Genomic DNA, 26,627 nt, shown 5'->3' with positions numbered 1-26,627 from the left:
GCTGTGTCCTAAGACATGATCTAAGAATGTAATAAAGTTTAAGGTCAAAAAGAGGCCATTCGGCTCACCCAAACATCTATCTACCTTCTACCCACGTCCTCCAATTCTGAGGCACGGGGGAGCCAGAGCCTGTTCTGGAAAGCATAGGCCATCGCATGGCAGACACAAGCACTCGCATCCGGGCCAGTTTTTCCAGGAGCCAATTAACCTTCCAGTTGTCTTTGGACTGTGGGAGGAAACTGGGGCACCCAGAGAAAACACGTGATCACAGTTAGAACATACAACTAGCCCTTTTTTTGCTAGTAGCTCATTAATCCGATAGTCCCATCTGTTTCTTGAGAGAAACCAGGGTATCGTCTTTAATGGTATGGCTGGGTTGCTTGTTCCAGACTCCCCAATCCTTCACCCACATTTAATTGCAGTGTTCTCATTGCAAGGTAAGGTCAGTACGCTTAATTTAAAGAAACCCTCCAGTTTTGGTCTTTACAGAAGGAAATTTCACTGGCCCTTTGTATCATTTGTATGATATCATACTTCGAAAGAAAGTATCTTGTGAGTCATCAGGATGACGATAACTTCTTTATCCCAGGATCAGACATTTTGGTATCTGTTCTCACGCAGTCTGTAATGTAGCAATTCTTCTTGGCAGGTGTGAGAAAGGGATAATGTCTTCGGTCAATGTGAGGAACTGTATTCGGTTTTATCAAACAGCGGAGGAGCTCAGTGCCAGCACGCTAATGAACTACTGCGCGGAGATCATCGCCAGTCACTGGGTAAAGCACATTCTGACTTTATTCTGTGCATGTGGGAACCTCCAGCATTCTACTCCAAAAGCATGTAATGTCGACCGTAGGAACATTATACAGTGGAGTGTTTTGGAAGATGTCTCGAAATGATCCACAGCTAGAATCATGTGAAAAATATGTAAAGTTGGTTCACATAAAGAGAGATTTGGACCTCAGATGGTATTAAAATCAGAAGTGCCTGGAGCTCTTGAGGACTGCTGCTGTGAAGAACCTCTGTTAAGTCTCTACATCAGCTGAACTACAGCTATCCAAGGGAACTTGGCATTCTGCTGTAGGGCTTTGTGGAGGAGAGAGACGTTTCGGGCTGGTTGCTCATTCTGTGTGCACTGCTTGTGTGTTGCATGTCTTCTGGGGCTCTTGTGTAACTTCACTGTTGGTCGCTCACAGGATGACCTGAGGAAGGAGGATTTCAGCACCATGAGCGCTCAGCTGCTATACAAGATGATTAAATCCAAAACCGAGTACCCCTTGCACAAAGCCATTAAAGTGGAACGGGAGGACGTGGTCTTCCTCTACCTCATAGAGATGGATTCCCAGGTATTGTCTTGAGGGTGTGTCCAAGACGGTAGCAGGTCTGATGCAATCATGTGACTGTAAGTGCTATAGGACCAGACAAGGAATATCCTATTCACAGTGTTACCCTGGTGTCCTGGCCTTTACAAATCATGGCCTCCTAATAATCCCATCTATGAACTGACTTCATTGCTCTGCTCTCCTCCCTGCTGACAGCTGATGTGTGGTGAGCATACTGACATATGTTTGCGTAAGCTACCTCCTACCTGGATTTTCCTGTTTTACGTTCTAGAATTTTTTTTACTGTTCAAAGTTCTTTTTTAGGAAGTTCAGTTATATTCAAGTAAGTTGTGCCATTTCTGCTTATGGTGGGTTTTAATAAGCAGAGCAGCTTGGTGTGTAATGATTACCCAAAATTACTACACTCTGCTGTTGACCTTCAGTCGGTGACTGGCGTCTGAGTCTTAGCTGTAGCCGTCACTCTGTATTGTACTGAAGTTAGATGTAGATCGAGGATCCCATGAGGGTGTGAAAGTGAATGTGATGAGATGGCAACCTTCCGTCGTCAAATATCATTATTCTGTTCTATACCAGCACGCCACCAAACCATGGACAGACCTGTGAGCTGTGTGAGGGAGGAATGTGATAGGAAGCAGCCCGTTTGGGTTCATGCAGAAAAGCATTTTAGTAACCATGCAATAACATAGTAATTCCCTGGGTATCACTTCAGAGGAGAGCGTGGTGCTCAGGGATACCCCAGCAGGTTCCAGGCTGGCCCACCTGCTAGTTAGGATGGTTTCCTCCTTCTCTCTCAGTTGCCTGGCAAATTGAATGAACTGGACAACAATGGAGACCTGGCTCTGGACCTGGCTCTGTCTCGGAGGCTGGAGAGCATCGCCACCACCCTGGTCAACAACAAGGCCGATGTGGACATGGTGGATCAGAGCGGCTGGAGCCTCCTTCACAAGGCCATCCAGAGAGGTGGGACAGGGGTCTCAGGCGCAGCCCCTTGCTCAGATAGGTGCTGCCTGTGAGACTGGGACTCCCCCCTTGACTTCGCCAGCGGCACCGGCAGCACATTTCTGCCTTGTGTTCCTGCGTTGATTTCCGCCGCCCTCCGCCTGTCATGTAACAGAGCACCATACAGACAAGACGGTCAGAATCCCACGGGATTTTAAAACTTAATGTTAGCGGTTAATAATTGATTTGAAACATTCTAGGCTTCTGCTGAGAAGGGAAATGCAGCAGTTTTGAGTTTAAAAAAATGTCGGAAGGGCAGCCTGTCATGAAAAAATCTGCTATGCTTGCAGATATATAGAGAGCTCACTAAAAATGCCTCCAGTGAGTCCCATAAAGAGAACAAAGCCGTGGACTTTTCTCTCTTGAAAACCAGGCTTGCAGATTTGTCTGGGGCTTGCTATTCCTGTTATTTATTGCCGCCAGTGCAGATCCTCGTCTTTTTTCATTGCGTTGTTTTCATCCAGTTTCAGGGATTTCTGCAAGACAATTTGATCTTCCTTTACCTTGCTGTAGAATTCATCTGGATACAAAAGGAAACAGTGGTTTTGGCTTCATGTCTTGTGTAGCTGGTGCAGCAGCAAAAAAGAAATGTCACAAAGGCTCGACTATTTTTTTTTCTCTTCCAATTTAAATTGCGTGCATCCAGCGTGATTGACTCAAGACTCGTCTAAGCTGTGTTTCTCCGGCTGGTTTCAGGGGATGAATTCGCTTCCACCTTCCTCATCCGTCACTCTGCCCAGGTCAGCGCTGCTACGGTGGGGGCCGTCGAGACTCCGCTCCACCTGGTGTGCTCCTTCAGCCCAAAGAAACACTGCGGGGAGGTGATGGCAGGGATGGCGCGCATCGCAGAAGCCCTGCTGAAGGCTGGTGCCAACCCCAACATGCAGAACAGCAAAGGCAGGCAAGTAGTGAAAAACTGCCACAAAAGCTCCATCAGTCTTTTTGCCAGTTACTTTAATTAGCTTTGTGCCTGTTAAGCATAATATTTAAAGGGACCCATCCATCTTCTAACCTCTTCATCCAGTTCAGGGTCACGGGGGAGATGGAGCCTATCCTGGCAGGGAACAACAGGCAGAAAGCAGGGTACACCCTGGACAGGACGCCAGTCCATCACAGGGCAGACAGGGACACTGACTCTCGCACCTAATTTTCCCAGATACCAGTTAACCCACAGTATGGCTTTCGACTGTGGGAGGAAACCGAACACCTGGACAAGTCATGTGTGAACATGGGGAGAGCATACAAACCCCATGCAGATAGCACCCTAGGGGATGAAACCAGGGTCCCAGTGCTGTGAGGCAGCAAGCAGGGCTAGCCACTTTTCCGCCTTGCCACCATTTGTTTATTAAAAATTCCAATGCACAAATGATTAATGATTGAGAAGAGGAAGTAAATCTTAAACCTCACTTGGAAGTGTGAGTAGTCACCTGTGTAGTTGATTCTCTTGCAGGCACAGTGGCTGGATCATCACAAGGCTGGATTAGTGGTGAAAGATTGTATTGTGTCTGCTCTAAAGTGCTGCGTGTGCTTTTTCCCCAGAACCCCTTTGCATGAAGCTGTTGTGTCTGGAAATGAACCCGTTTTCAACCAGCTCCTGCAGTGCAAACAGTGAGTACAGAAGAAAGCATCCGTTGCTTCCCATTATATCATGGCCCTGTGTTTTTAACAATGTAGACTTGATGACTCGCTCAGTGACATTTCTGGTATTCTGATTTTTTAAAATCCTTCCTGTACAACCCAATCATTTTCAAGGCAGCTGTCACACCTCGGCCTTTTTACAGTTTCTGGCTAGCTCCGTCTTTCATAGTGCTTAAAGAATCTCAATCTGCAGTTTAATTATTGATGCTCTTATCCAATTTGCCTTGTATTTGCATCCATTTATACTATTGGGTCTCACCTGGGATCAGAACCTATAGCTTCCTGTTGTGGGTCCAGAACTCTACCCAGTGCTATGAACAGATTAGGGCTGTTATACAGATAGTCTTTCTAAACGAACAGTTTAGGTAATAAAGTGTGGGCAGAGCTTCGTTCTAAAGGGCGTTGTGGGTTAAAGCTTGCTTGCGGGACACGGTGGGGATTTTGTGCGTCTCCAGGTGCAGAGCGTGATGCAGGTGTGGCTTTTGCTCTGCAGGCTGGATCTGGAGCTGAAGGACCACGAGGGCAGCACAGCTCTGTGGCTGGCCCTGCAGTACATCACCGTCTCCTCGGACCAGTCCGTCAACCCCTTCGAGGACAGCGCCCCCGTGGTCAACGGCACCTCCTTCGACGAGAACAGCTTCGCCGCTCGCCTCATCCAGCGCGGCAGCGACCCGAATGCGCCGGACTCTGCTGCAGGTACTGACCAGACGGCCTGTCCGTCTGGCGGAGCCCGAAATGTGGGCTGTGGGGGGTGTGAGCTTTGAATTAGTCTGTTTTTTTTTGCTTTGCGTACTCTTGATTTGTACAGGGAATTGTGGGAGTTCTGCCATGTTGTCAAAGCCGATAACCTGGCTTTCAAGAAAGAGCTGCTAACAGTGAAATGAGCTTGAAAGGCGACACTAGTTTGTATTTGTTTCTTATGTTCTAAATTGGGCTTAGTTCAGTTTTTTGGTAAGTTTAAATTTTGGGGGCAGTGTTTATTTTGGGTTACTCATTATGTCCTGTTTGTTTTCCGGAATTGTCCACTCTTTTAGTGAAAGGTAAATTACTTTGAATCACTAATAGACCCTAAGAGACAAGCCCACGTTTCCTGAAAGAACTAAATGGAATGAGACGCCTGGTGTGATCTTTTGTTGGAAAGGGCTTGTGTCACGTGTCGGCCCGTGTGTGAGCCTTTGTTCCGCTGCCGGTTCCGAGAGTCCTGTAGCTTCAGGGATTGTCAGTGAAACTACTGACTGCTTCTCCTCAGGGAACTGTCTTCTGCAGAGAGCCGCTGGAGCTGGCAATGAAGCTGCGGCCCTCTTCCTCGCCACGCATGGGGCAAAGGTCAACCACACCAACAAATGGGTATGTGCATGAGCTGCTGGCTGCAGTTCTCACGGGCCTGTCTCCGATTCCGAGTGGGGAGACAAGAGCCACTGCACATTCAAGGATCTGGATTACAGAAGTGGAGCTTCACAAATTAAGTAGCCTGGTTAGAGGCACCCTATTGCCATTGATCCGAACTGTTGTACCTCTCTGGTAAACCTCTCAAACAAACTAGAGGTCCAAATGTAGATTTTACAGCTTTTCTTGTTTAATTGTGACCGAACAGAGACTAGGTATGTGACAGAATGCACTTGAATTAAAGCAAGCTAAGACAAGAGAGGCAAATATTTAGTAAAGAAAGTAAGAAGCTTTAATGATGGGAACAGAGTGCTCAGACTTTAAATATTATGGATCTCAGTGATACTAGCATGGGATCACCATATATATACATAAACACTAGCGTGTGGAGACTGTTTTATTGCTTTCATTGCCCCTCGTTTATTTTAACTAGGAGCGCACTTAGTATTAAGAAGTAAAATAACCTCTTTGAACGCAATTTCTTATTGTAATGGAAAATGAGTATGAAAGGAAAGGCAAATATTTACAGGAAAATGTAAGAAGCTTTAACGATGGGAACAGAGTGCTCAGGCCGAGCGTTGCCATCACTAATAAGAGAGGTGTTTGTACGGATCCTGGTGTGCTAGCCTGATCGTGCTCTCCGTGCCTGTCTCTCAGGGCGAGACGCCTCTTCACACCGCCTGTCGGAACGGCCTGGCCAACCTGACGGCAGAGCTGCTGCAGCAGGGAGCCAACCCCAACCTGCAGACCGAGAGGGCGCTGCCAGAGGGGCCGCAGGGCCAGGGGGTGTCCCTGCAGAGCCCCCTGCACATGGCCATAGCCTACAACCATCCTGACGTCGTGACCGTCATCCTAGAGCAGAAAGGTCAGAGCTGGAGCCCTCTAACGAAAACCTTCCCCAAAGAATATATCTTCACATTTTTCCTGCGTCAGGAACAAAACCTGTTCTCCACAACTTCAGTGTAGACATTTGTTTAACTTCAATGAACAAGGAATTCCTTACTTATAATTATAATGGAGAAGTGTGAATAAATAGCCTTTGTTCATCGGATCTGATCTGTCAGCAGATTATTTTGTGGATGTTTGACATACAAGAAATTAGAATCTTTTCTAAAACCACTTGCACACACAGTCTGGAATGGTCGTACGACGTTGATCTGTCAGTTTTGGAATCTGAACCATTACAGTTTGATCCAAATTGACATGCAATAAAATGATAAGGATAAATGACAGGGGCGACTCCCTGTTTCTCTGGAGGAGCTAATTCATTTTATAGCTGAACGAAAATAATTTTATAATAAACTGGGTGATGTCTACAAGTACAGTGAAGATAGAAAATATATGGCAACCTATTGATGTGTCCTGGACTGTTAATAAAAATTATAATCATTGTGCTGAAAATTGAAATAAGCTCAGGTAAGTGTTCATTGTCCAATTTGAGCTTCCGTATCAGTCTGTGATAATCCTCAGCATTTTCTACTTATTAAATATTGAATGTTTTTCAAAACGCAAATAATTGGGATGACTGGAGGCCTAGTGTTCCCGTGATGTAGATATTGAACGTGCAGTAGTTTTCAGTATAGCTTTGTATAAATGTATCTTTGACATTTTCTAATGTCCAGTGTTTTGTATTTTAACAGCCAATGCACTTCATGCCACCAATAACCTACAGATCATCCCAGACTTCAGCCTGAAGGATTCCATGGGTCAGACTGTCCTGGGCCTTGCTCTGTGGACAGGTAGGCCTGGCATCGCACTGTGTAAAACTGACTCCCGCTTCACTCTGCAAGGATGCCCATCACAGTAATCTGTCGCTTATCAGGAATTTAAGACATTTTTATCCAAGAATGCTATGGATTTGGATATGTCTATCAACTTCAGGGGGTTAGTCAAATTCTTCAACAAAATTCTTACAATTCTACATCAACAGAGCAAGCTTAGAAAACTGCACGGTTTTCTTGATTTTTGGTGTGAAGATTGGAAAACAGTTCCATTCTAGTTTTTTTATCACCCTCTGAATCTGAGATTGCCAAGTGCGTCTTTACATCTTGGATGATGTACCCACATGGGAGAAAGGAGGAGCTGCGCACAGGCTCCTCTGAGAGCCCTCCCATTGAGACTTGCATCCTGTGACGCGTTGCAGACGGACCCAAATATATGAAGTTCCCCTCTGCCTGGAAGAGAGACATGCACCACACTGAATTTACTGCACGCATGAAGTTGCAATGGTGTGACTGTCGATTCCCAATTCTACCTTGAAAGCACTCGGCCAGTCACTACATCTGGATCATAGAGCTTCAGCTGTGCTTGGAGTAGGCTTCTTCATCAGTTGAAGAGCTTTTTTAGTTAAGCGTGTGTTGTTTTTGTCTCGCTCTAAGGCATGCACACGATAGCTGCCCAGCTGCTAGGCTCTGGAGCCGCTATCAATGACACCATGTCAAACGGACAGACTCTGCTGCACATGGCCATCCAGAGGCAGGACAGCAAGAGCGCCCTCTTTCTCCTGGAGCACCAGGCGGACATCAATGTCAGGTATGGAGAGCGTGAGAGAGAGGGGTGCGCCCACTGTTTTTGCTCACACTCTTGCACATCAGCCAGACATATGCCACCAGGGAATTCTCTGCAAAATCAGTTAAATATTTGATGGCAAATGAAAATATCTGAAAGGGCAACGTGGAGCATATTAGTTATGTTTATAACTTTGATTCTGTGGACTGTTCGATCTATGTGGAGTTGCACAGGGAGCAATATGTTCATTGGTGCATTAGTGCTGTGTTGATATTTATTCATATACGGGGAAAAACAAAAACTAAATAGAAAATGAATTCTTGTGACATGCCAAATACAAGTCTGTTATTTACAGGAAGTGAAGCCCATTGATTTATAGTTCTTGTTTCTAATCTGTAATATTTTAAGGCAGAATAAATAGAGTGATAGTGCTGGTTTTCATTTTTGAGTCTCTTCATATGAAGTCATCCGAAACAGCAGTCTGGATTGAAATCCTAGGGTGTTTTTCTGTGAAGCTGTGCAAGTTGTTTTTAGCATCAGCTGGTCAGAACGTGTGGTTGTTAGTCCGGTTAGTGCAGCGCGTAGGTGATGGAGCATGATGATGTGTGTACTGCCAGGGCGCGGGATGGCGAGACTGCTCTGCAGCTGGCTATCAGGAACCAGCTCCCCCTAGTGGTGGATGCCATCTGCACAAGGGGGGCAGACATGTCTGTGATGGATGAGAAGGGGAATCCGCCACTGTGGCTGGCCTTGGAGAGCGGCTTGGAGGACATCGCCTCGACCTTGGTAAGACAGGGCACTGCACACTCATGTCCATCGTCACACAGCCCCCGAGCCTCTGAGGCTTTTCAAGCAGCTGGAAGAAGCAGCCTGCTTCTCTTTCTTAGTCCTGACGTGTTGCAAGAGCAAGTTCTGTTAGTCTAGTCAAATGCTTCCGATTTACAGAAACTTCAAAGTGTGTCCGTAAATGAATGAGAATGACCCGTTTGTGACATCGGATAACAGAAGAGCAGTTTGGGGTTTTTCTGTGACGCAGGACAGTTCCACAGTGTTTCTGTCCTCTCTGTTTGCCGCTGTCCAGGTGAGGCATGGCTGTGACGCCACCTGCTGGAGCCCTGGGCCGGGCGGCTGTCAGCAGACCCTCCTGCACAGGGCTGTGGACGAGAACACCGAGGGCGTCGCCTGCTTCCTGATCCGCAGGTCAGCCCGAGACCCGCGCTGCCCCAGGCTGTGCTGGCTGAGCCTCGTGAAGTCGATTTTAATTCATCCTTCTGACCTGGCTGTGGGTCTAGTGCTGTTGTGAACAGAGATGGAATTAATCAGCCTGGGGTCTCTTAGCTCCTCATGAAACAGCCACCTCCCAGGCGACTGCAGGCTGGTGGTGAAAGCAGTGTGGGATGTGGGATTCGTACAAGAGCATTGAGCTGTGCGTCACCATTGAGCATCAAAAGAAACCTGTCTGTGTGATTCTAGGAAAATTAAAGGTGTGGGTTTTGGAAAATGACTAAATATTTTAGGCATTATTTTGACTGATGGATGACTGATACACTCAAGTGACTTGGACTGCTGCATAATCATTAGATCACCTCATTTTTGAGAGCTGAGTGTGCACACGTGGTTAAGTGTTTTGGGATGTCGAAATGTCAAGACCAGTGAAAAACGAGGAGAAACACAGAAAGGAAGCAATAGGCCCCACTTACACTGGGGCAACACCTCAGGTGAATCCAGCAGCGATGGATTCAGGTCCTCTTTAGGACCTGTAGATTGTGTAGCCGCAGATGTGCAGCTGAGCTACTGAGGTTCTAGTCTCTTCGGGGTTTTTTTTAGTGAATATTGACTAAGCCACTGCTTGGCACTAGATTGATTCAGGTCCGGGGATCACACTTGGCTTTCCTTCCTAAGGATTACAACAGAGAACTGATCTGATCCAGACTGATCCTGCAGATCAGTATGTGTCCTTATGCTGCTCGTATTACAGTAGTTTGCTTGTGAGATTAGGATGGAAGAGGTTTGATGTGGATGCCCTGGTCACCAGGTTTGAGCTCCGTTGTATATTTGGTTTGATGAACTGGCGTGGTGTTTCTAGTACTCAGAAACCAACTGCTTATCTAGCTGGCACGTGTTTATCCAGATTTATTAGAGAGAAATGTGAGAAAATCCCACAACAGGTCATTTACAAACTATTGCAAATTGTGCATCAGTGATGAACATTTATTTTATTGATATGGAATTATTCTATCTGCGATCTACACACTCCAGGCTTCATTCATTCCACAGGGTTAACTAGATTAGCCCCTGTGCGTGTTCTGGCCAGTCAAGTAGATAAGTCAAAGTGAAATCCTGAACAGTTAGTGTGGTTTTAGTTGGACTGGCCTCCAGTGCTTAGTGGGCTGCAAGTGGGCACAGGAACAAATCGCTAAACCCTGTGTGAGCTCTTCCACGGTTGCTCAGGCCAGATCCTGAGCTTGCCAGCCGGGCTCACTCTCGTCCTGCTGTCGCTCCCAGCGGATGTGACGTGAACAGCCCCCGCCGGCCGGGCACCAACGGCGAGGGCGAAGAGGAGGCCCGGGACGGGCAGACCCCCCTGCACCTGGCCGCGGGATGGGGCCTGGAGGACGTGGTGCAGTGCCTTCTGGAGTTCGGTGCCAACGTCAACGCGCAGGTGAGCCTGCGGCACTGGCGGACCGGGACAGGAACCAGCACGCTCCGCCCAGGGCCTGCTCTCTCCTTCTCAAGCCAGCGCGATGGCCTGTAGTCGTATTGATTGTTCTTAATGTTTCTGTAAAAGCTGGAGTGCATCAGTTAAATTAAAATGGGATGACATCCTGAGTAAAAGTGAATCCCATTGATTGCAGTTTAGTGAAAAGACAAGTAATGTGATGAGCATGGTCTTGGACTGTTCTTTAGGGGTCTTGGATACCTGCCATGTTTTTGTAAGACCACTTAAATTTTATTAAAAAAGCAAATAATTTAACATTATTGATTAACTTGATGAGGCTGGTGCGAATTGATCATTTGATGTCCATTTTAATTGACCCATTCTGAGCAGCAAGGTTAGCACATAAAGATTAACTTGCCGTTTAACGCTCCGGACCACTTCATTGCATTTCATCAGTTTAGTATTTGAGAAATTCAAACCGTCTCCAAGCGACAAGCAGCAGTAAAGCAGAAAGTCACCAGAATGGTAAAGCAATTACCTGCTTGTTATAGATAGGCACTTCTGCTGGGTTTCTTCTGTGACGCATACTGGCATTTTGACTTAGGTATTTCAGGTAGGCTTTATACAACTCATAAAGGGCGAAAACATGAGTTCAGTACATAAGTGCTTAAGTCTTCAATAGCAGCATTCCTAAGTTTAAAAAGTTTACTCAGACCTGGGGAAAGAATAATGAAATCATGATTCATTTTCTTATGAAAAGTACTGAAGTCCTGGCCTGGGAGACAAGCAGCAGGCCTGAGGTCTTGTAGTGTGACCGGCTGGGCCCCATCTGTGCTTTGCCTTGCTGTAGGATGCTGAAGGGAGGGCTCCGATCCACGTGGCCATCAGCAACCAGCACAACGTGATCATCCAGCTGCTCATCTCTCATCCAGAGATCCGGCTGAATGTGCGCGACAGGCAGGGCACCACCCCCTTCGCCTGCGCCATGACGCACAAGAACAACAAAGCCGCCGAGGCCATCCTGAAGCGCGAGCCGGGAGCAGCAGAGCAGGTCAGGTCCTGCTCGGAGCTAATCTCGCCTCACCTTTCCTGTGGTGGCATTACAAAGCTCTGATTCTTATACGTGGGGGGCAAGGTGGCCACCCCTTTATAAAGAGGATATGTAAACGTTCTGTGGCTCAGCAGTAGTTTTGTTGGTGTCCGTACATTCCCAGCAGCCTGCTTGTGCCCTCTAGGTGGACAACAAAGGCCGCAACTTCCTCCACGTGGCAGTGCAGAACTCGGACATCGAGAGCGTGCTCTTCCTCATCAGCGTCCAGGCCAACGTCAACTCGCGCGTGCAGGACGCTGCCAAGCTCAGCCCCCTCCACCTGGCCGTGCAGGCCGGATCCGAAATCATCGTCCGCAACCTGGTAGGTAACTCCTGCTGGGCCCCTGGCAATCGCTAGGATTCTGTTCCGTGCATTGTTTTCAAAAACTACTTCGCTTTCATTCTTTCTGTAGGACTCCTTTATTAGATGTTTGAACCCGTTATTTACTGACTTAGACTTGTTCATCACTGTCCCCTGTTAAAAACAGGTATGTGAATGAATGTCTACAACTCTCGGGAGTTTTATGTTTTTCTCGTGCCTTTTTATTTTTTCAAGGAGACAAACGTCAGATGTGTACTTGTTCCACGTCTGAAAGTGTGAATTGTGACTCTAGAAAAGCTGTGGCAAAAGGATAGTTTTTATGTTTTTATAGTTCAACTACGTAGAATGCCATAACGGAACACCAATGCATGGTACTGTAGTGAGAGAGGGAAGAGAAGGGATATTTTATTATCCAATGATTGGTCTCACTGTGTTTCAAAGCACATTAGCTGTATGTGTCAGTGCAGAAAGAACATGGGACAAAACAACGAGTATGAGTCTGATCTGTGGTCGTCTTTCTGACCAGCTTCTAGCAGGGGCCAAAGTCAATGAGCTGACCAAACACAGACAGACTGCCCTGCACCTGGCTGCCCAGCAGGACCTGCCCACCATCTGCTCTGTGCTGCTGGAGAACGGAGTGGACTTCGCTGCTGTCGATGAGAACGGCAATAATGGTGAGAAATCCGTCTGAGCTACTGACAGTATTTTATTGTATTATTGGCTCCTCTGGCCCACTTGTAGTACAGACTCCACAGGAGGGTTGGTGCCAATTGGAGAAGTGGCCCATCCCTCACTGATGTCTCTGGCCATGCCCACTGATCCCAACCCTGGTGCACATTGGCAGTGTTGAGATTACCCGTGCTTGAATTCACCACGCCTGGGCCGTAGAGCTGAAATTGTGCTGGGAATACCTTTACTGGTGATCCGTTATTTCTTTTTGTGATCTTATTTTTTTAAATAATGCTTCGCATCAAACCTGCTGAATTACAGATTCTTTTTTGAACTTCCTGTTGGAGTATTATTTTTTATTCATGCAGGTATACAAAATTGTCTCTGTTAAACTTGTTTGGCTTTGGGTTTTTGATGTGGGCCCCAAATTTAATAGGTCTGTTGAATTCCCTAGTGCAGACTTACCAGAATCCTCTTCCGTCCTCTTCCAGCTCTTCACCTGGCAGTGATGCAAGGGCGTCTGAACAATGTGAGAACACTGCTCACTGAGTCCAACGTTGATGCAGAGGCCTTCAATCTCAGGTGTGCTTTTTAACACTGATCCCTGTTCTCTCTGGACACAGAGTGTTCTTGAGCTTTTCTGGTGGTACAAGAGATGATGTGTTTGTGATGTATCTTTGTTCACATTATGCACGAGCCAGAATTCAGTCACCCCTCTTAAAGATGATCAGAGCACTTTGGTTCTGAACTCATGACAATTCTGTAACTGAAGAGCCACACTTAGCTTTTTAATCTTTAAGAAAAAAAGTAATGGATTTATCTGACTGGCAGGCTTCCTCTTTTATCTCGTCTGCCTCTTCTTTTGTTTGATTCGTGTTGTCAATACCCACAGTGATCGCGGGATATTAATAATATGCAGTGTACTCTTTATGAATTCATAAAGCCGGACCACCGCTGAAGTGAAAACAAAAGTGGAAAGGCATTAGCGTTTTCTTTGGATAGATCTGTGCAAATTCTCAGGCCTGGTTTTTAAAGGTCACGGCCCCCAGTGACCTAGGGAGTGTTCAGTGACTCTGTAAAGTGTTGTGCTGCAGGGGTCAGTCACCGATGCACATCCTGGGGCAGTATGGGAAGGAGAATGCCGCGGCCATCTTTGAGCTCTTCCTGGAGTGCATGCCCGCGTATCCACTGGACAAGCCCGATAACGAAGGCAACACTGGTAAGGAGACAGTCAGCCTCCGTCCCAGATCCTAAAAAGTCAAACACAGATCGATATCACTCGGTTCTTCATCAGGCACTTCTGAGAGTTTTGGCTTATTTCTTTTGCTGTTCCTGAATTATTTATTGAGAGAAAATCTTAGAAGTATTGAAATAATTCAGTAGAGTTCATGCTCTTCATCCATGAAGTTGTAGCTCTTGCCATTTATTATCCCTCAAAGCACTCTATCAAAATGCATTTCACGAAGATGGATTTTTCTTGGGTGGCAAGAATCTCTCTAAAGAGCTGAAGTTTTATTTTTAGGAAATTAATTTGGCACTGTTTTCCACTTATTTTATACCTACTCTCATTTCAGTACGGGCCTTGTCCAAACGTGGGTGGTAGCTCGGAAGTGATTGCTAGACTTTTAGATTTGTAAACGGAGGATCGTGGGTTAGGACACTGCTGTACCTTCAGCAAAGTACTTCACAGAGAGTGCTTCAGTAAAATGCCAGACTATATACAAGGGTAACTCTACAGGTTGTCGTTGTAGCTCAGCGCTTGTTCTCCATTGACGTCTGAAAGGTTTCTTCTGTTGCTGTATGAAGAGCCTGTCTGTGTGTATTGTAGTGCTCCTGCTGGCCTACATGAAAGGAAATGCCAACCTCTGCCGAGCCATTGTGAGAGCAGGGGCACGACTGGGGGTCAACAACAACCAAGGCATCAACATCTTTAACTACCAGGTGGCCACCAAGCAGCTGCTCTTCAGACTCCTGGGTAAGGCCATTTCTGACAGGACTGCTTGTGAGACTTAGGGGACAGGGATGAATCTCCCTCGTGTGGTAGCACAGCAGGTAGGATCTGTGCACACAAACCCCGTTTGTATAACGGGAATTGGGTAATTAACCTTCCCAGTTTGATCTGTCATGTGCCCACCTTTCTTCCTCTCACCCCTTTCAGGGAGTAACAGTGGAATGTCTTGAATAGGTCGATCCCGTTTGGCCAGACCTCTTCTGGCCTCCATCTCACACAGCTGAGGCTGCTGCTCTCCCAATAGCCTTCCCTTGGTCTCGATGGCCTTTCAGTAGGAGCCTTTCTGCTCCATGACGTATCTGTTCTTTCTTGCCATGTGACCAGTCCTAGACACCACAGGCTGAAACCCTGAACCTTCCTCTAATAACCACTGACTTTAAAGACTGAGTTTCTGACCCGGGAATGACTGTGAGGGTCTAACCCAATCCTGAGCAGGAAACCTCCATCTACTCTGAGAACCCTTATGTGGGGGAACTGTCTTCCAGACAGGCGAAGCCAGTCCCCTCATAACCTTGTGCAAATTCTGGAAATTAATTTTTCTCCCAGTGTTTAGAGTGTCTGTACGCTGCCCTCTGGTGGCCTAACCCTGATGTGACACTCTGGATCTGGCAGCTTGTTTCAGGGGCTCTTGGTCATTAAGGAAAGGATTCTGCACTGAGGCTAATGAGACCCAGAATGGAAAACCTGCTGAGACTTGCTGTCCAAATCTGATTAAAGAAACATTTGATAATGCATTGCTTTGCAAGGCCACAAACCTGCAGTTAAATAATGCTATTTCACATTACTTAAGTGATATGTGGGGTCTTGTTATTTCTGATTAATGTTGAAGTAAAATGACCTGTTTCTCTTGGTTTCATCATACTACACAGTAACTGTAGTCATTTTGTAAATGTTCATTGAAAGATTTTAGATGTTGGCGTTTCAGGTGCTCTAAGTTTTGACATCGAGGATACATTTACACAGAAAAACTGTTTCTCTAGGAGACTGTTTCAGTCATTAATGCAATTTGATTAATATCATTTACAGACAGTAGTACTCTTCAGTAACTCCTTATTTCCTTTTCTCTTCTTGGTAGATATGCTGTCTAAAGAACCTCCATGGTGTGATGGATCCAATTGCTATGAGTGTGCTGCGAAGTTTGGGGTCACCACCAGGAAGCACCACTGGTAAAGCTCATATTGATAGTAGTGTCTCCGTTATAATTCATTGTACTGCACTGTGCAGCTCACAGATCGCAGGCTGAAGCCATCTGAGAATCTTGGTGATCTAGCTTTAAAAACATAGATTACACTGGGAGTCAACATTGATCCTTTTCCTGTCCTTTTTTATGGAAGCAAAACCACCAAACAAAAAAAATCAAAACAATCTTCGTTCATCAGATGATGCTTTTAATAGCTGCATTTTTTTTCGTTAGTGTTCTTGAAGAAGTAGGCCTTCACCAGGCCACTGCTCGTGGTGATGGAGCTTGAGAAGCCCCCTTCTTTCCTAGATGATGAATGGTAGTACAGAAAGAAGGAGCAGCTTCTGCTGTGAAGCTAGTGTTTGATGAATGAGATCTCTGAACGGATTGATTCTCTGTCCCTGTTTTTCCTCTTTTCCTTCTCTCCTCTCCCCAGCCGTCACTGTGGCCGCCTGCTCTGTCACAAATGCTCCATGAAGGAGATCCCCATCATCAAGTTTGACCTGAACAAGCCCGTGAGGGTGTGCGACATCTGCTTTGACGTGCTGACGCTGGGCGGCGTGTCCTAGTGCCCCTCCAGAGGCACTTCCTGTATTCCGGAGCAGCTGTGCCACCCTCCTGGCACGCTGTCAGTGTTTGTTGATGGGCATTCTTCCAGTGCCCGGATAAACCCAAAACCACACTTCTGTGATATTCCAGAATCCAGTCTTTCATAAATTGTACACTTTTTAGTGGACTTTCAGATAGCATTTAATAGTCTGATGATTTGAATTAAACCTTGTTAAGAGGCAGAAGAGTAAAAGGAACTAAGGACTTCCTGGAAGCCGGTCGGGGTCAAAGGGTAAGGGATGGGGTCCCGGAGGTTGATTCGCACCTGATTTGGACTGGCAGTTTGAGGATTGAAAAATGGCTAACAATATCTCTTCCCTGCTGTCATGGTCTGGGAAACAGCTTTGTCCTTGCATGATCTGCATATTGAAAAGAGATCAACTTGAAGGAGCTGGTTCTTGAGCCACAGAATAAATCGGTTCCCAAACCAGATAATAAAGAATGAGCATATTTGCTTTACATATTATAACCAAGTGTGCTGCTGCTGGTACAGGAGTTTTAAGAATGGACCGCTCACTTTAAGGAACATTAGAAAGTGTTTCTCCTCCGCATTTTTGTACAACTTTAAAACCGTGCATGCAGGAGTTTATGCTGTACACATTCTACTGTTTGAATCTGTGATACAGTAACTGCAGTGTAAAACTAGACACTAATTTGTTACACATGGTACACTAGCAGGACTTCATTTTGCAGTGCCTGGCTGACAAGCTTTCCACTTTCTTAGGACATTAGTCCAAAGATCTGTACCTGCTCTCACGATTTGCTGGTATTCGTGCAACATTCAAAGACAGGAAGTTCACAAGACTGAACCCGCATCATAGCGGACCTTCCTATGGAGGCCAGTAAAGGCACATCTCTTATAGCATTTTTAGACATGCATAAAGGGTCTTTCACAGCCGATTGGTGACTGAGCTGTGATTTCTTTCCGGTAAGTATTGAAACCCTTTTAAAAAAGCAGTGCAGTTGTCAAAGTACAGGATAAGAAGGCGTCCATTCTATGCCATTCCCAAGCAGCAAACGATCAATTTTTTTAATTAAATCTGTAACCGAGAAAGCCTTTCACTTGCATCATTGGGATCCACATTTACGTTTTTTAATGTCATTTACACCATAATATGAAGAGATCTTTAAAACGAAACTAGTATATTAGCCCAGACAGCTGTCATACAGGCATGTTTTATAGTATTTTCTAGACATAACTCAGAATCTTCTAGGTGTCCACTTAAACTGTTCTTGATTTTAATTATATTTTATGAAAAAGCTCGTTCTGCATTTGCCCTAAAATGTCATTGTATCTCATCAGAAATGACCTACTCTATTTAGCTAACTCAGAAAGGTGCACTTTATCTGAAAACCATTAGACTGCGCTAAATGTTCAAGAGGAAGAGGGAGGGAGGGAGGGAGGGTGGAAGCTGATGCCTATTATTAAATTGTACAGATTAATGTAAAATATTTTTGACCACTACAGCTGTTTTGTACCTTAATGCAGTTTGTGCTTTTTTGGTCATTGTGACAAACTTTAATCTTGCTACTGTTTAACCTTTTATGCACATTGTATGTATCTGTTAGTCCAGATTATGTAGCCCTCTGCTTTCTTTAGCGTCCTTGAAGAACAAGGACATACCTTTACATAAAGGATGAAAGGGAAAAAAATGACTGGCCTTGGATTTGACTTTTTGTGAAAGAACAATGTCTAGCTGATGGGTGGTATAGTTCCAGGAATTCTAGCTCTGTGTCTAGCTAGTCTGACGTCCCTTAACATTTCAACACCACCAACCCTTGTCCATGTTTAATTCTCACTCACTCTCTCATCAAACAAAACTTGTGCAAAACTGATGCCATTTTATTATTATTTATCGGAGACATTTTGTTTGCTTCTGCTCATTGACGAACCCTCTGTTAATTGGGAGGTTTGTAATTTGCACTTGTAGGACGATGGGCGTTTTGATTTTTCCCAGGCATGAATCTGTTCACTGCTGATTCTGTGCATCAGCAGTAGATCATGTATTATTCGGTGATCTGCTTCCAGTATGGTCTCAGGCTAAACTGGTGACATTTTCTCATTAAATACTGTAGTAAATGTAGTTTACAGTGCATTTAATCAGCTGAAGTAATGTATTGTATAGCCCGGTTTCTGAATATTGTACTTTAAACAAGCATTACACTGTTTTTAAGTAGATAATAGATAATTTTTTATAACTTTATACTGCAAACAAATTCAAATTCCTACAAAACATAAAACAGAATTGTAATAAGAATGCAACAACAAGCTATTAAAATAAAAATAAAAAACTTTGGCCTCTTCTAAAGCATGGTGGATTTAACAATGATCCACTGTGTGTAACCTTAAAATTAGTTTATGTAGATAAAGCAAGAGGCATTTCCCTTCAGAAAGCACTCCCACAGTTTCAGATAACTGCTTCTAAAAACTTGGAAATCTTGTATTTGTGTAGTACAAGTGTGTTTTCAGATCTGAAATAAGATTCTTTGTAAACATAATTTTGTATGAGTGTGTGATTGACTGCTAGGATGAATACTCCATGTTTATGAATTATTTATTATTTTTTTTACTTATGAAAGGTCTAGGGGCTGGCATCAGGTAGTCGGTAAGTCTTAACTGACAGGTTGTGGATTCGAGTCCCTGCTGCAGGCGCTGCTGTTGTACCCCTGAGGCAGGTCTTAACCCGTTACTCCATTCCACCCAGCTGTACGATATTCCCTGACACGCTGGACAGTCCACCTGCGACCAAGTCCCAGCCTACCGTCAGAGGCAACCAGATTTTGGACCAAAATATCCTGAGTTAGGAAGGAGACGTCATGATGCCATTGATCTCAAAAGGGCCCCTGGGCTAGAGCCCCACAATAACAACAAACCACTGCCACATGTCATGGTGGGCATGAGGTTCTTTTCTTTGAATGCATCCCTCTTCTGATGCTAAACAGGCTGATGGTGGTGCGTGGCCCCATAGTTCGATTTTTCTCTCATCTGACCACAGCCCTCGGCTCCAATCAAAATCCCAGTGGCGTTTGGCAAACTCCAGCCATTTCAATTAGTTGTCTGTAAGGGCTTTCTTCTGGAAAGCCTCCCAGATAGACTGATGGCATGGATGTACTATCCGATTGTTGATTTGGAGGCTGAGGGACCCCAAGAGTGACCTTGGATTCTTTTCTTGCCTCACTCCCCCATCTTTTTTTTTTAAAGTTCTCCCATTTTGTGAGCATAAAACATAACTCATTATCTGTGCTGTTAATTTTATACAACTTTTGTTCATCTTTATCTCAAAGGTGCCAATAATTCCTGGGCCTGCTGTTTTGTATTCTCCTTTGGAAGGCAGAAACCCTGTAAGCTTTTGCCTGTTGTGTTGCCTTAATTTTTATAAAGCTGCCTCGCCAAATTCAGAACCTGCCTGACAGGTGGAAGCTGGTCAGCTGTGGAAATAGTACATTTTTCAATTTTCCCACCCTACAGCGAACAGAAAACACGTGACCACAAGGAAGGTTACAAAAAATAAGTAAAACTTTTATTTAAAGATATGACTGCTACAAAATACAATTGAAGTGAAGCTTATGGCTGCATATTTCCTCATACCTGATCACTTTAAATCAACACAATGCTACCAGCAGCAGTGGGAGCGCTCCCGCAGCGAAAAGGAAAATGCCCGACGAACTCGGGATTGGAAGTTTTTTCAATGCTTGTACGATCAATGGAAATGTTCAAATAAATGTGCACAAGAACTAAACAAAAAAAAGCAAGTCATTTATTCCCTTATCATATTGGCTAGCTAATGTCCTCTGCTAGTTAGTTATTTATGGCTGTTTCTGGACTATATTCGTGAAAACAGTTAAAATGGTTGCCGCTTAGGACTTAATTAACTTAACATTCTTATTGCACTGTTATGGAACAAATATCTGCTTAGGTAGGCTACTCATCCCAACCTTAAACTCTGCCTGTTTAGCTGTTGTAAAACACCGACGTTTGGCTAGAGAAAGCATTAATAAAAAAGGAACAGAAATGCAAAAAAGAAAAATCGCAAACGTTAGCAGTATTATTACAATTGATAGTATTAATGGGAAATAAAACTTAAGAAGCCGGTTGATTTAGCAATTACAAAAATTAAACATGAACGAACTTTTCGTATTGCTGATTACACAACTTAGGTGTAACACAACCAAGTCTAGTATCGGCGTGTAGCTGCGTCAGCATGCGTAGGCTGCTAAGAACAACAGGTTTATTCGTGCTGAAGAAGAGAAGAAAAAAACAACGTATCGGCCGTGGAGCCTTCTTCGGGTGACACGCGTTGTTTTCTTTCTTCTCTTTTCACCATGGAATAAACCTACTACTTGCTCCTTTTGAGCCTATAGTATCAGCTATGAAATGATTCCACGGCGCTCTGACGTATCTGATCCAGCACACACGAAACAAGTTGGTCTTTTGAAAGTTGCGGCGGCGGGAGGCTATCCCTCGTTCCCAAATAGCGTATCAGTGCACCTCTGGAGACACACTTTCTCTTCAAGAGCCATTCCACTGACGGCAGGTAATCTAGGATTCTTAAAAACGGGTTTTCACTCCTTTCAGGGGAAACGCAACCAAGTTTCCCCATCAGTTTCTCCACCTCTTGAGGCTTGAGGTTCCGAAGAATTTCCAAGCATTCACGCTTTTCGTGATCTTTCAGCCGGGGTCTCCATTTCCCCCTCATCTCCCAACTTTCTTCGATTTTCTTCGCGATCTCCTCCTTGGTTTGGGTTGCAGACACACTGAGGCATTTCTCCAGCGCATACGCGTAGAGAGTATTCTTGCTGAGCGCTGCGCGCCTCAGGAGCTCGGCGGAATTCAAACTGTGTTTAACGACGGTGTTAATCATCATGGATCTGGTGAGCTTCTTGCAGCCTTGCCCGACTGCTTTCACCAGCTTTTCCAAATCCTTCGTCTCCAACTTTCTCAGAAGCTCCTTCCATAAATTCCCTTGAGACTCCATTATCCTATGGATGAGCGCTGTCGTAATCCTACAAAAAAAGAACAGACCTTCGTGTGATAATTTGAACTGCCAATACTGTATGTGTTATCATTCTGCGTTACTAGTTTTTGCAGTTAAGATTCAATAGCAAATACCGTTTTCTCCTCTGCTGCTCTACAAAGTATTCATTAAAGATTATATAAATATTGTAACACTAAATAATGTTTTGTTTTAAACGATAATAAAGATAACAGTGCTTACTTCCTGTTTTAAAAGATGAGACACCGAGAGGTAAGATTTTCTTCCGCACTTCTTGTCAGCAGCCGGAGCAGAAATGAAACCAAAACCAGCTGAGGGGAATGGTTACACACCCTACTCTTGCCTGAGGTACAGAGGATGTGTAGGTCACCTCAGCTCCTCTAACCTCTCAGAAAGTAAATAGCCCGGTTGTGCAATACCGCAATACTAGTGTAAGACGCGATTTAGTAAATGTTAAAAGAGTTTTGAGTTTTAAAAAGAATGATAAGAATGATAAGTTTCGTTGTGACGACACAGGGGCGAGAAGAGAGTTAGGCGGGCGGCTAAGGGGAGAAGCATTTAAATGACTTGAGGATCATCGATTTGTGTGTGTAGCTGGTATTGTGCTGTGTATGACAAGGCCGACAATAAAACTACTCTCCGAGGGAAGAGTATTCTGCCTCCGTCTTTTATTCTTCTCCATTATACCGGCACCTGTTTGTGAGGAGGAGCCGGCGGGGAACAGTTGTTGCGCCAGTCTTTTGAATGGCTAGACCGCACCTGCCTACCCGAAAGCAAAAGCCGTAGCTAATTTCCTACGGCTATATACCTAGGAAATTAGCCGCTTCCACCAGCACAAAGGCGTAGTTAATTGTAAGATTTTTCCAAGAACATTTCGTCCTGGACTCCACCTGCTGTGGCGTTGCTCGAGTATGGGATCCTAGCGAAACTTTTGACAGACTTCAGCCATTTCTCTGGTTATGAAAAGATGTCGCCTTGACCAAAGCAAGACGAGTCCCGCAGAGTGGTTTTGTGTCCCACTGTGCCCTTCTGTAGGTGCTGCAGTGGTTCGGGTGGACACTGTTCAGGGCATATGTTGCAGGCAGGACTTCCTTCTAATTGCTTGGCTGTTTTCTTCAGGATACAACCTTCAAAAGCCTCCTGGCAGACTATGAACATCATTCTATCTTCACCTAAAATTATGGCCATAATGATCATTACAGTAGAATAAAATAACAGTATTTTAGGGGGTTTAAACCTTAATAGTTTGGAACAGTTTTTAACAGTGCAGTTGCCATTAAAAAAGTGTTTAGAAATGACAAATTATTGACTTAATATGCAACTGATCTTTATGAAAAGTCACTTTACTGTGACCGTTAAGTACAATATGTTGGTCATTCTTGTTCTCTTTTACATGTTTGTCTGAATTCTTCCACCCCATCAGCTCTTTTTTAAAGTTTGTCCTTCAGTTAGGAGGTTTCAAAATATCAAATGCAGTAGTGAAATGCATCTGAAATATCACCTGTCTAGAGGCCATTAGGCACCTCAAAACATAGCTCTTGGGTGATGCAAGCAGGAGTCTTTTGATTTTTTGAAGTTTGAATCTTAAATTGAATGTTCAATGTGTACTACTGTATGTAAGTGTAAAATTATTTCTGTTGGTGTTTTTATTTGGGCTGCATTGGGGCAAATTCCAATCAACTATGTTGACATATAAAGTATTAAAGTAAAGTAATTCAGTATTTAGGTATTATGAACACAACTTCAACATTTGAGTGTTTCTACAGAAACCTCGACCACCCTTCCACCCTCCAGGCCCAGTTAAACATTTAATTGAATTCATTTTTTTAAAATACTTTTATTCACACTTTCCTGGGTATTTATATAAGTTTAGAAGTGAAGCACGTGATTTTTTTTCCTAAAAACTACACATCCACAGATATGCCCTGGCCCAGTATCAAGGTAAAGAACGCAGCAGGTTCTTGCTCTTATGAACAACAGAGATACTAATGGAGTTATTCCCTTATAATCTCAGAGCACTCATTTCAGCTCTTGCCTTGTGTAATGAGGGCCAGGAGTGGTCTGACGTCTGGATTTGGGTCAGATCGCATCAGCACCTCAGCGTCTGAACCGCTGCCTGACAACAGGACAGAAGGAAAACGGCGGGGGCTCATACTGCCTGACAGTCCTCTCCTGAGGCCTGCGCTTGATCTCCCTCCTGAGCGACGGGCGGGGGGCTAGCTGCCGACGGCGCAGGACTCGGAGAGGGGCGGGCAGCCCTCGTACTCCTGCAGGCGGGGGCTGGCCAGGTCCCTGACCTGCACACACACGCAGCGGGAGCTGCTGGAACCCGGCTTGAAGAGCTTCCTGGGGACGCCTGCCCAGCCTCTGAGCACGCCTCCACTGCGGCAGACAAGCACAGCGGTCAGCTACCTTGTGACCTCGCTTAAATACAAGTACATTTTTAACAGGCTGTGAGAGTAGCATTTTAAATACAAAAGTATAAGGAAAACTGGAACTACATGTTCTGAAGTGTTATTAATTCTTAGCAATACACACCCATGTACTGACAGATGCATGATGACAAGACTACTAACTTTTCCCGTTTTGAGAAATGTCAACAATACAAGGCTTGTGCTCCCTCTAGTGTTGTGGTGTCACTATGGCCAGCAGCCAGAATGCCAAGGAGTGAGGTTTTAAATGGATTATTTTTCGTTAAAGTCGGTCACATGGACTTTGAAAACCTGTTTTTATTTTACTGCAGTGCGTGGCACAGCCCCGGTGTGAGTGTGTTTGCTTCTATGTGCCTGCCCTGCGATGGACTGGCATCCCATCCAGGGTGTACCCTGCCGGGATAGACTGGCTTCCCTGCCACCCTGGATTCGAAGAAGCAGTTAGAAAATGGAAGGATGGATGATTTTGTTTTAAAGGGCCAATCACATAAGGTCTGTGCCATACACCAGTGCCCAGCAGCTATTCCACACTAGTGATAAATGGTGTAAAAAATGTAAATACGCCCAAGCTATTTGTACGGAGTGTCCCCCCGTACTGCCCCAGACGTGTATGTGCAGCTGTAGGGCGGGATTCTCCGGCTGGCAGCGCACCTCTGTGTGGAGCACCACACTCTGCCTCCCCTGTCCGCTCTCCACTCCGAGTTGCAGGAGGGAAACTGCCGGCTCTCCTCCTCAGCCTGGGCCTTGAGCTCCAGCCCCTGCGCCAGCGTGACCTGGGCCTGCTGCAGTGCTGCTGTGGGCTCTCCCACCTCGCTGTAGAACCGCCCGACCAGCCTGCCTTCACACAGCAGCATGCAGGCATGTTAATGTGGAAGACATTTTTTTTTTTCCAATGAGACAAGACATAAGGTTATAGCACTGTCTTCTTTCATTTAAGAATTACTGACTTGCATTAAATTATTGAACAAGAATATTCTACTTCGGTACATTTCTAAGACAAATGTTAAAGGTTTCACTCATGTCATACACTCTTGTTGTTATAATTACAATGTTGTCATGCTCTGCAAAGAGTCTTATTCAGGGCCACTTAAAATATACAGCATATTAAACTTTCTTGTCCTTGTAGAATATGTACAGTAACAACCATGGAAATGCAACAAGCTGACAACGTGAAATCAAGATTTTGATTTGCGTTTATAAGCCTGGCAGGAAAAGGGAAAAATCTTATCCAATGTTAACGAGAAGGAAGGTCGCTGATCATCTCTGTCTGAAATTACTGATAATGTCAGAACATTATACATGTGCCTCAGCTCTATCTGGACGTGTGCAGGCTCCTATACTCTTGTCCTAAGTAACAAGCATTGGTATTTCCCAAGAACTGCGCTTGCGGTTTCCTTACCCACTGGCACATAATCCCTTTTGTATAAGGAGAGCCAGTCGAACAGAACCACCATTTCAGTGGGCGAGAGTCCCGTGATGTCATCCACCAGCCCGGCCTCGGTGAAGTCCCCGGTCACGAAAGCTTGGGAGGCATCTCTGCCTTAAATCAGACAATATGTCTACAGTTACTGTATTTTTTTAAAAGAATTTTTTATTAAATGTGTAAAGAATTTACAAATACAAATACAATCAGAGGATCAAATTAGGTACAAGAGAACAAACACAAACAGAAAAATAAACAGTTAACCGCCAGAGGTAATAAGTAAGTTATATGATTAAATTGTATTTTTTACATATATCATATGTTTTCCGTGCTTTATTATTTCTCACATTTTTAATAGAATTTAAATAGTGTTTCAGCTCCACCTCAAAAGAACTAAAAAGGGGAGTATGTCTACAGTTACTGTAACTGAACGGTACTCTAGCTATGTAACGTATCTATAACGATACATAGGTTCTCAGATAACCTATGTATCTGAGAAAATCCCAAAGCCGTGTAGCGAAATCGCACTCTGCGCAGCTAAAAGCATTTCTCAAACTCTGGAGTCCATTTTTTCAAGACATCCTTTATGCAGCGGACTCGTACGTTTTAATTTTTTTGGCACACGATGCGGACAATATTTTAGTCATTTGGAGTTCTGCTATTCTCGTCCCTACATCTGACTCTTGAAGGGTGAAATTCAGGAACAATAAACTGCTGTACCACAAACACGAAGTGGATAAAGCATATGACACTGTACATACCGTAGAAATTTCTAGCAGGGTCTCACGAATGATTTGCGTTTATGACATATTTATGCGCATTTGTAAATATTAATTAAGGTGAAGGGTTCACCTGCAAAGAAGTGGTAAGCACCGCCTGGTCCGTAGTGCTTCCTTCCCTTCCCGACATCAAATACCTGTCCCAAAATTGACAGGTACAAGCCTCGACTGCCCGGCTCTCCGTTGTACAGGGCGAGTTCATCTTCATTTAAAAGCCGAACCGATGCTTGAGCTGTCCAGGCTGCGGGCATGAAGGACTTCGCCCTGTCCAGAATATTAGTTTCCAGCAGCTTCCTGGTCTGCGGCGCCATCAGGATCGCTATAGCCACCAATAGCACCGCCACAAAATACTTCAGCATGATGGCCCGAGGTACTGTACATTAAAATATTTTGCTCGCCAAAAGATTTAAATAATACACGTCTCCATGTTGTACTTGTGATTGACGAGCACCTCAAAGTCCAACAGACAAAGCGGTTATGAAAAAAGCAGGAACTGAAAGATTCCTATTATAGCCATCAGACTTTATTATACTGCTGCGTCCTGAACACTTGCTATGACATCTTTGTTTTTCCGGTTTTGTGACCATT

At 44.7% G+C, this 26,627-nt stretch overlaps 2 protein-coding genes across 3 annotated transcripts in view; one reads left to right on the top strand and one right to left on the bottom strand.

Moving 5' to 3' along the window:
- Positions 1 to 20,160, top strand: part of ankfy1 (ankyrin repeat and FYVE domain containing 1) — a 26,708-nt gene extending 6,548 nt beyond the window's left edge. The window contains exons 5-25 of the mRNA XM_088616025.1: positions 650 to 773; positions 1,194 to 1,343; positions 2,135 to 2,300; positions 3,036 to 3,240; positions 3,879 to 3,947; positions 4,471 to 4,673; positions 5,227 to 5,324; positions 6,021 to 6,228; positions 7,004 to 7,102; positions 7,742 to 7,895; positions 8,489 to 8,657; positions 8,953 to 9,071; positions 10,377 to 10,533; positions 11,381 to 11,581; positions 11,766 to 11,942; positions 12,469 to 12,616; positions 13,103 to 13,193; positions 13,706 to 13,830; positions 14,440 to 14,586; positions 15,698 to 15,788; positions 16,239 to 20,160. Coding sequence (XP_088472151.1) covers positions 650 to 773; positions 1,194 to 1,343; positions 2,135 to 2,300; positions 3,036 to 3,240; positions 3,879 to 3,947; positions 4,471 to 4,673; positions 5,227 to 5,324; positions 6,021 to 6,228; positions 7,004 to 7,102; positions 7,742 to 7,895; positions 8,489 to 8,657; positions 8,953 to 9,071; positions 10,377 to 10,533; positions 11,381 to 11,581; positions 11,766 to 11,942; positions 12,469 to 12,616; positions 13,103 to 13,193; positions 13,706 to 13,830; positions 14,440 to 14,586; positions 15,698 to 15,788; positions 16,239 to 16,371 — 3,034 coding nt within the window. The 3' untranslated portion in view covers positions 16,372 to 20,160. The remainder of the gene's footprint in view (positions 1 to 649; positions 774 to 1,193; positions 1,344 to 2,134; positions 2,301 to 3,035; positions 3,241 to 3,878; positions 3,948 to 4,470; positions 4,674 to 5,226; positions 5,325 to 6,020; positions 6,229 to 7,003; positions 7,103 to 7,741; positions 7,896 to 8,488; positions 8,658 to 8,952; positions 9,072 to 10,376; positions 10,534 to 11,380; positions 11,582 to 11,765; positions 11,943 to 12,468; positions 12,617 to 13,102; positions 13,194 to 13,705; positions 13,831 to 14,439; positions 14,587 to 15,697; positions 15,789 to 16,238) is intronic.
- cyb5d2 (cytochrome b5 domain containing 2) lies at positions 19,911 to 26,627 on the bottom strand. Of its 2 annotated transcripts, none has more exons than XM_088616026.1 (5): positions 26,113 to 26,627; positions 25,237 to 25,377; positions 24,489 to 24,675; positions 21,628 to 23,787; positions 19,911 to 21,415 (listed from the first exon to the last, which is right to left on the bottom strand). In XM_088616026.1, exons 1-4 carry the CDS (start codon positions 26,396 to 26,398, stop codon positions 23,622 to 23,624), a joined length of 780 nt encoding a protein of 259 aa, XP_088472152.1. In that variant the 5' UTR covers positions 26,399 to 26,627; the 3' UTR covers positions 19,911 to 21,415; positions 21,628 to 23,621. The 2 variants fall into 2 exon arrangements, with proteins under 2 accessions (XP_088472152.1, XP_088472153.1); XM_088616027.1 differs by having other exon boundaries at positions 23,561 to 23,787.

This window comes from Lepisosteus platostomus, chromosome 22 (genome assembly GCF_059453375.1).
Source record: "Lepisosteus platostomus isolate fLepPlt1 chromosome 22, fLepPlt1.hap1, whole genome shotgun sequence".
NCBI classification, from domain to species: Eukaryota; Metazoa; Chordata; class Actinopteri; order Semionotiformes; family Lepisosteidae; genus Lepisosteus; species Lepisosteus platostomus.
The sequence above is the reverse complement of the archived record's forward strand: the minus strand, read 5'-3'. Positions and strand labels throughout refer to the sequence as shown.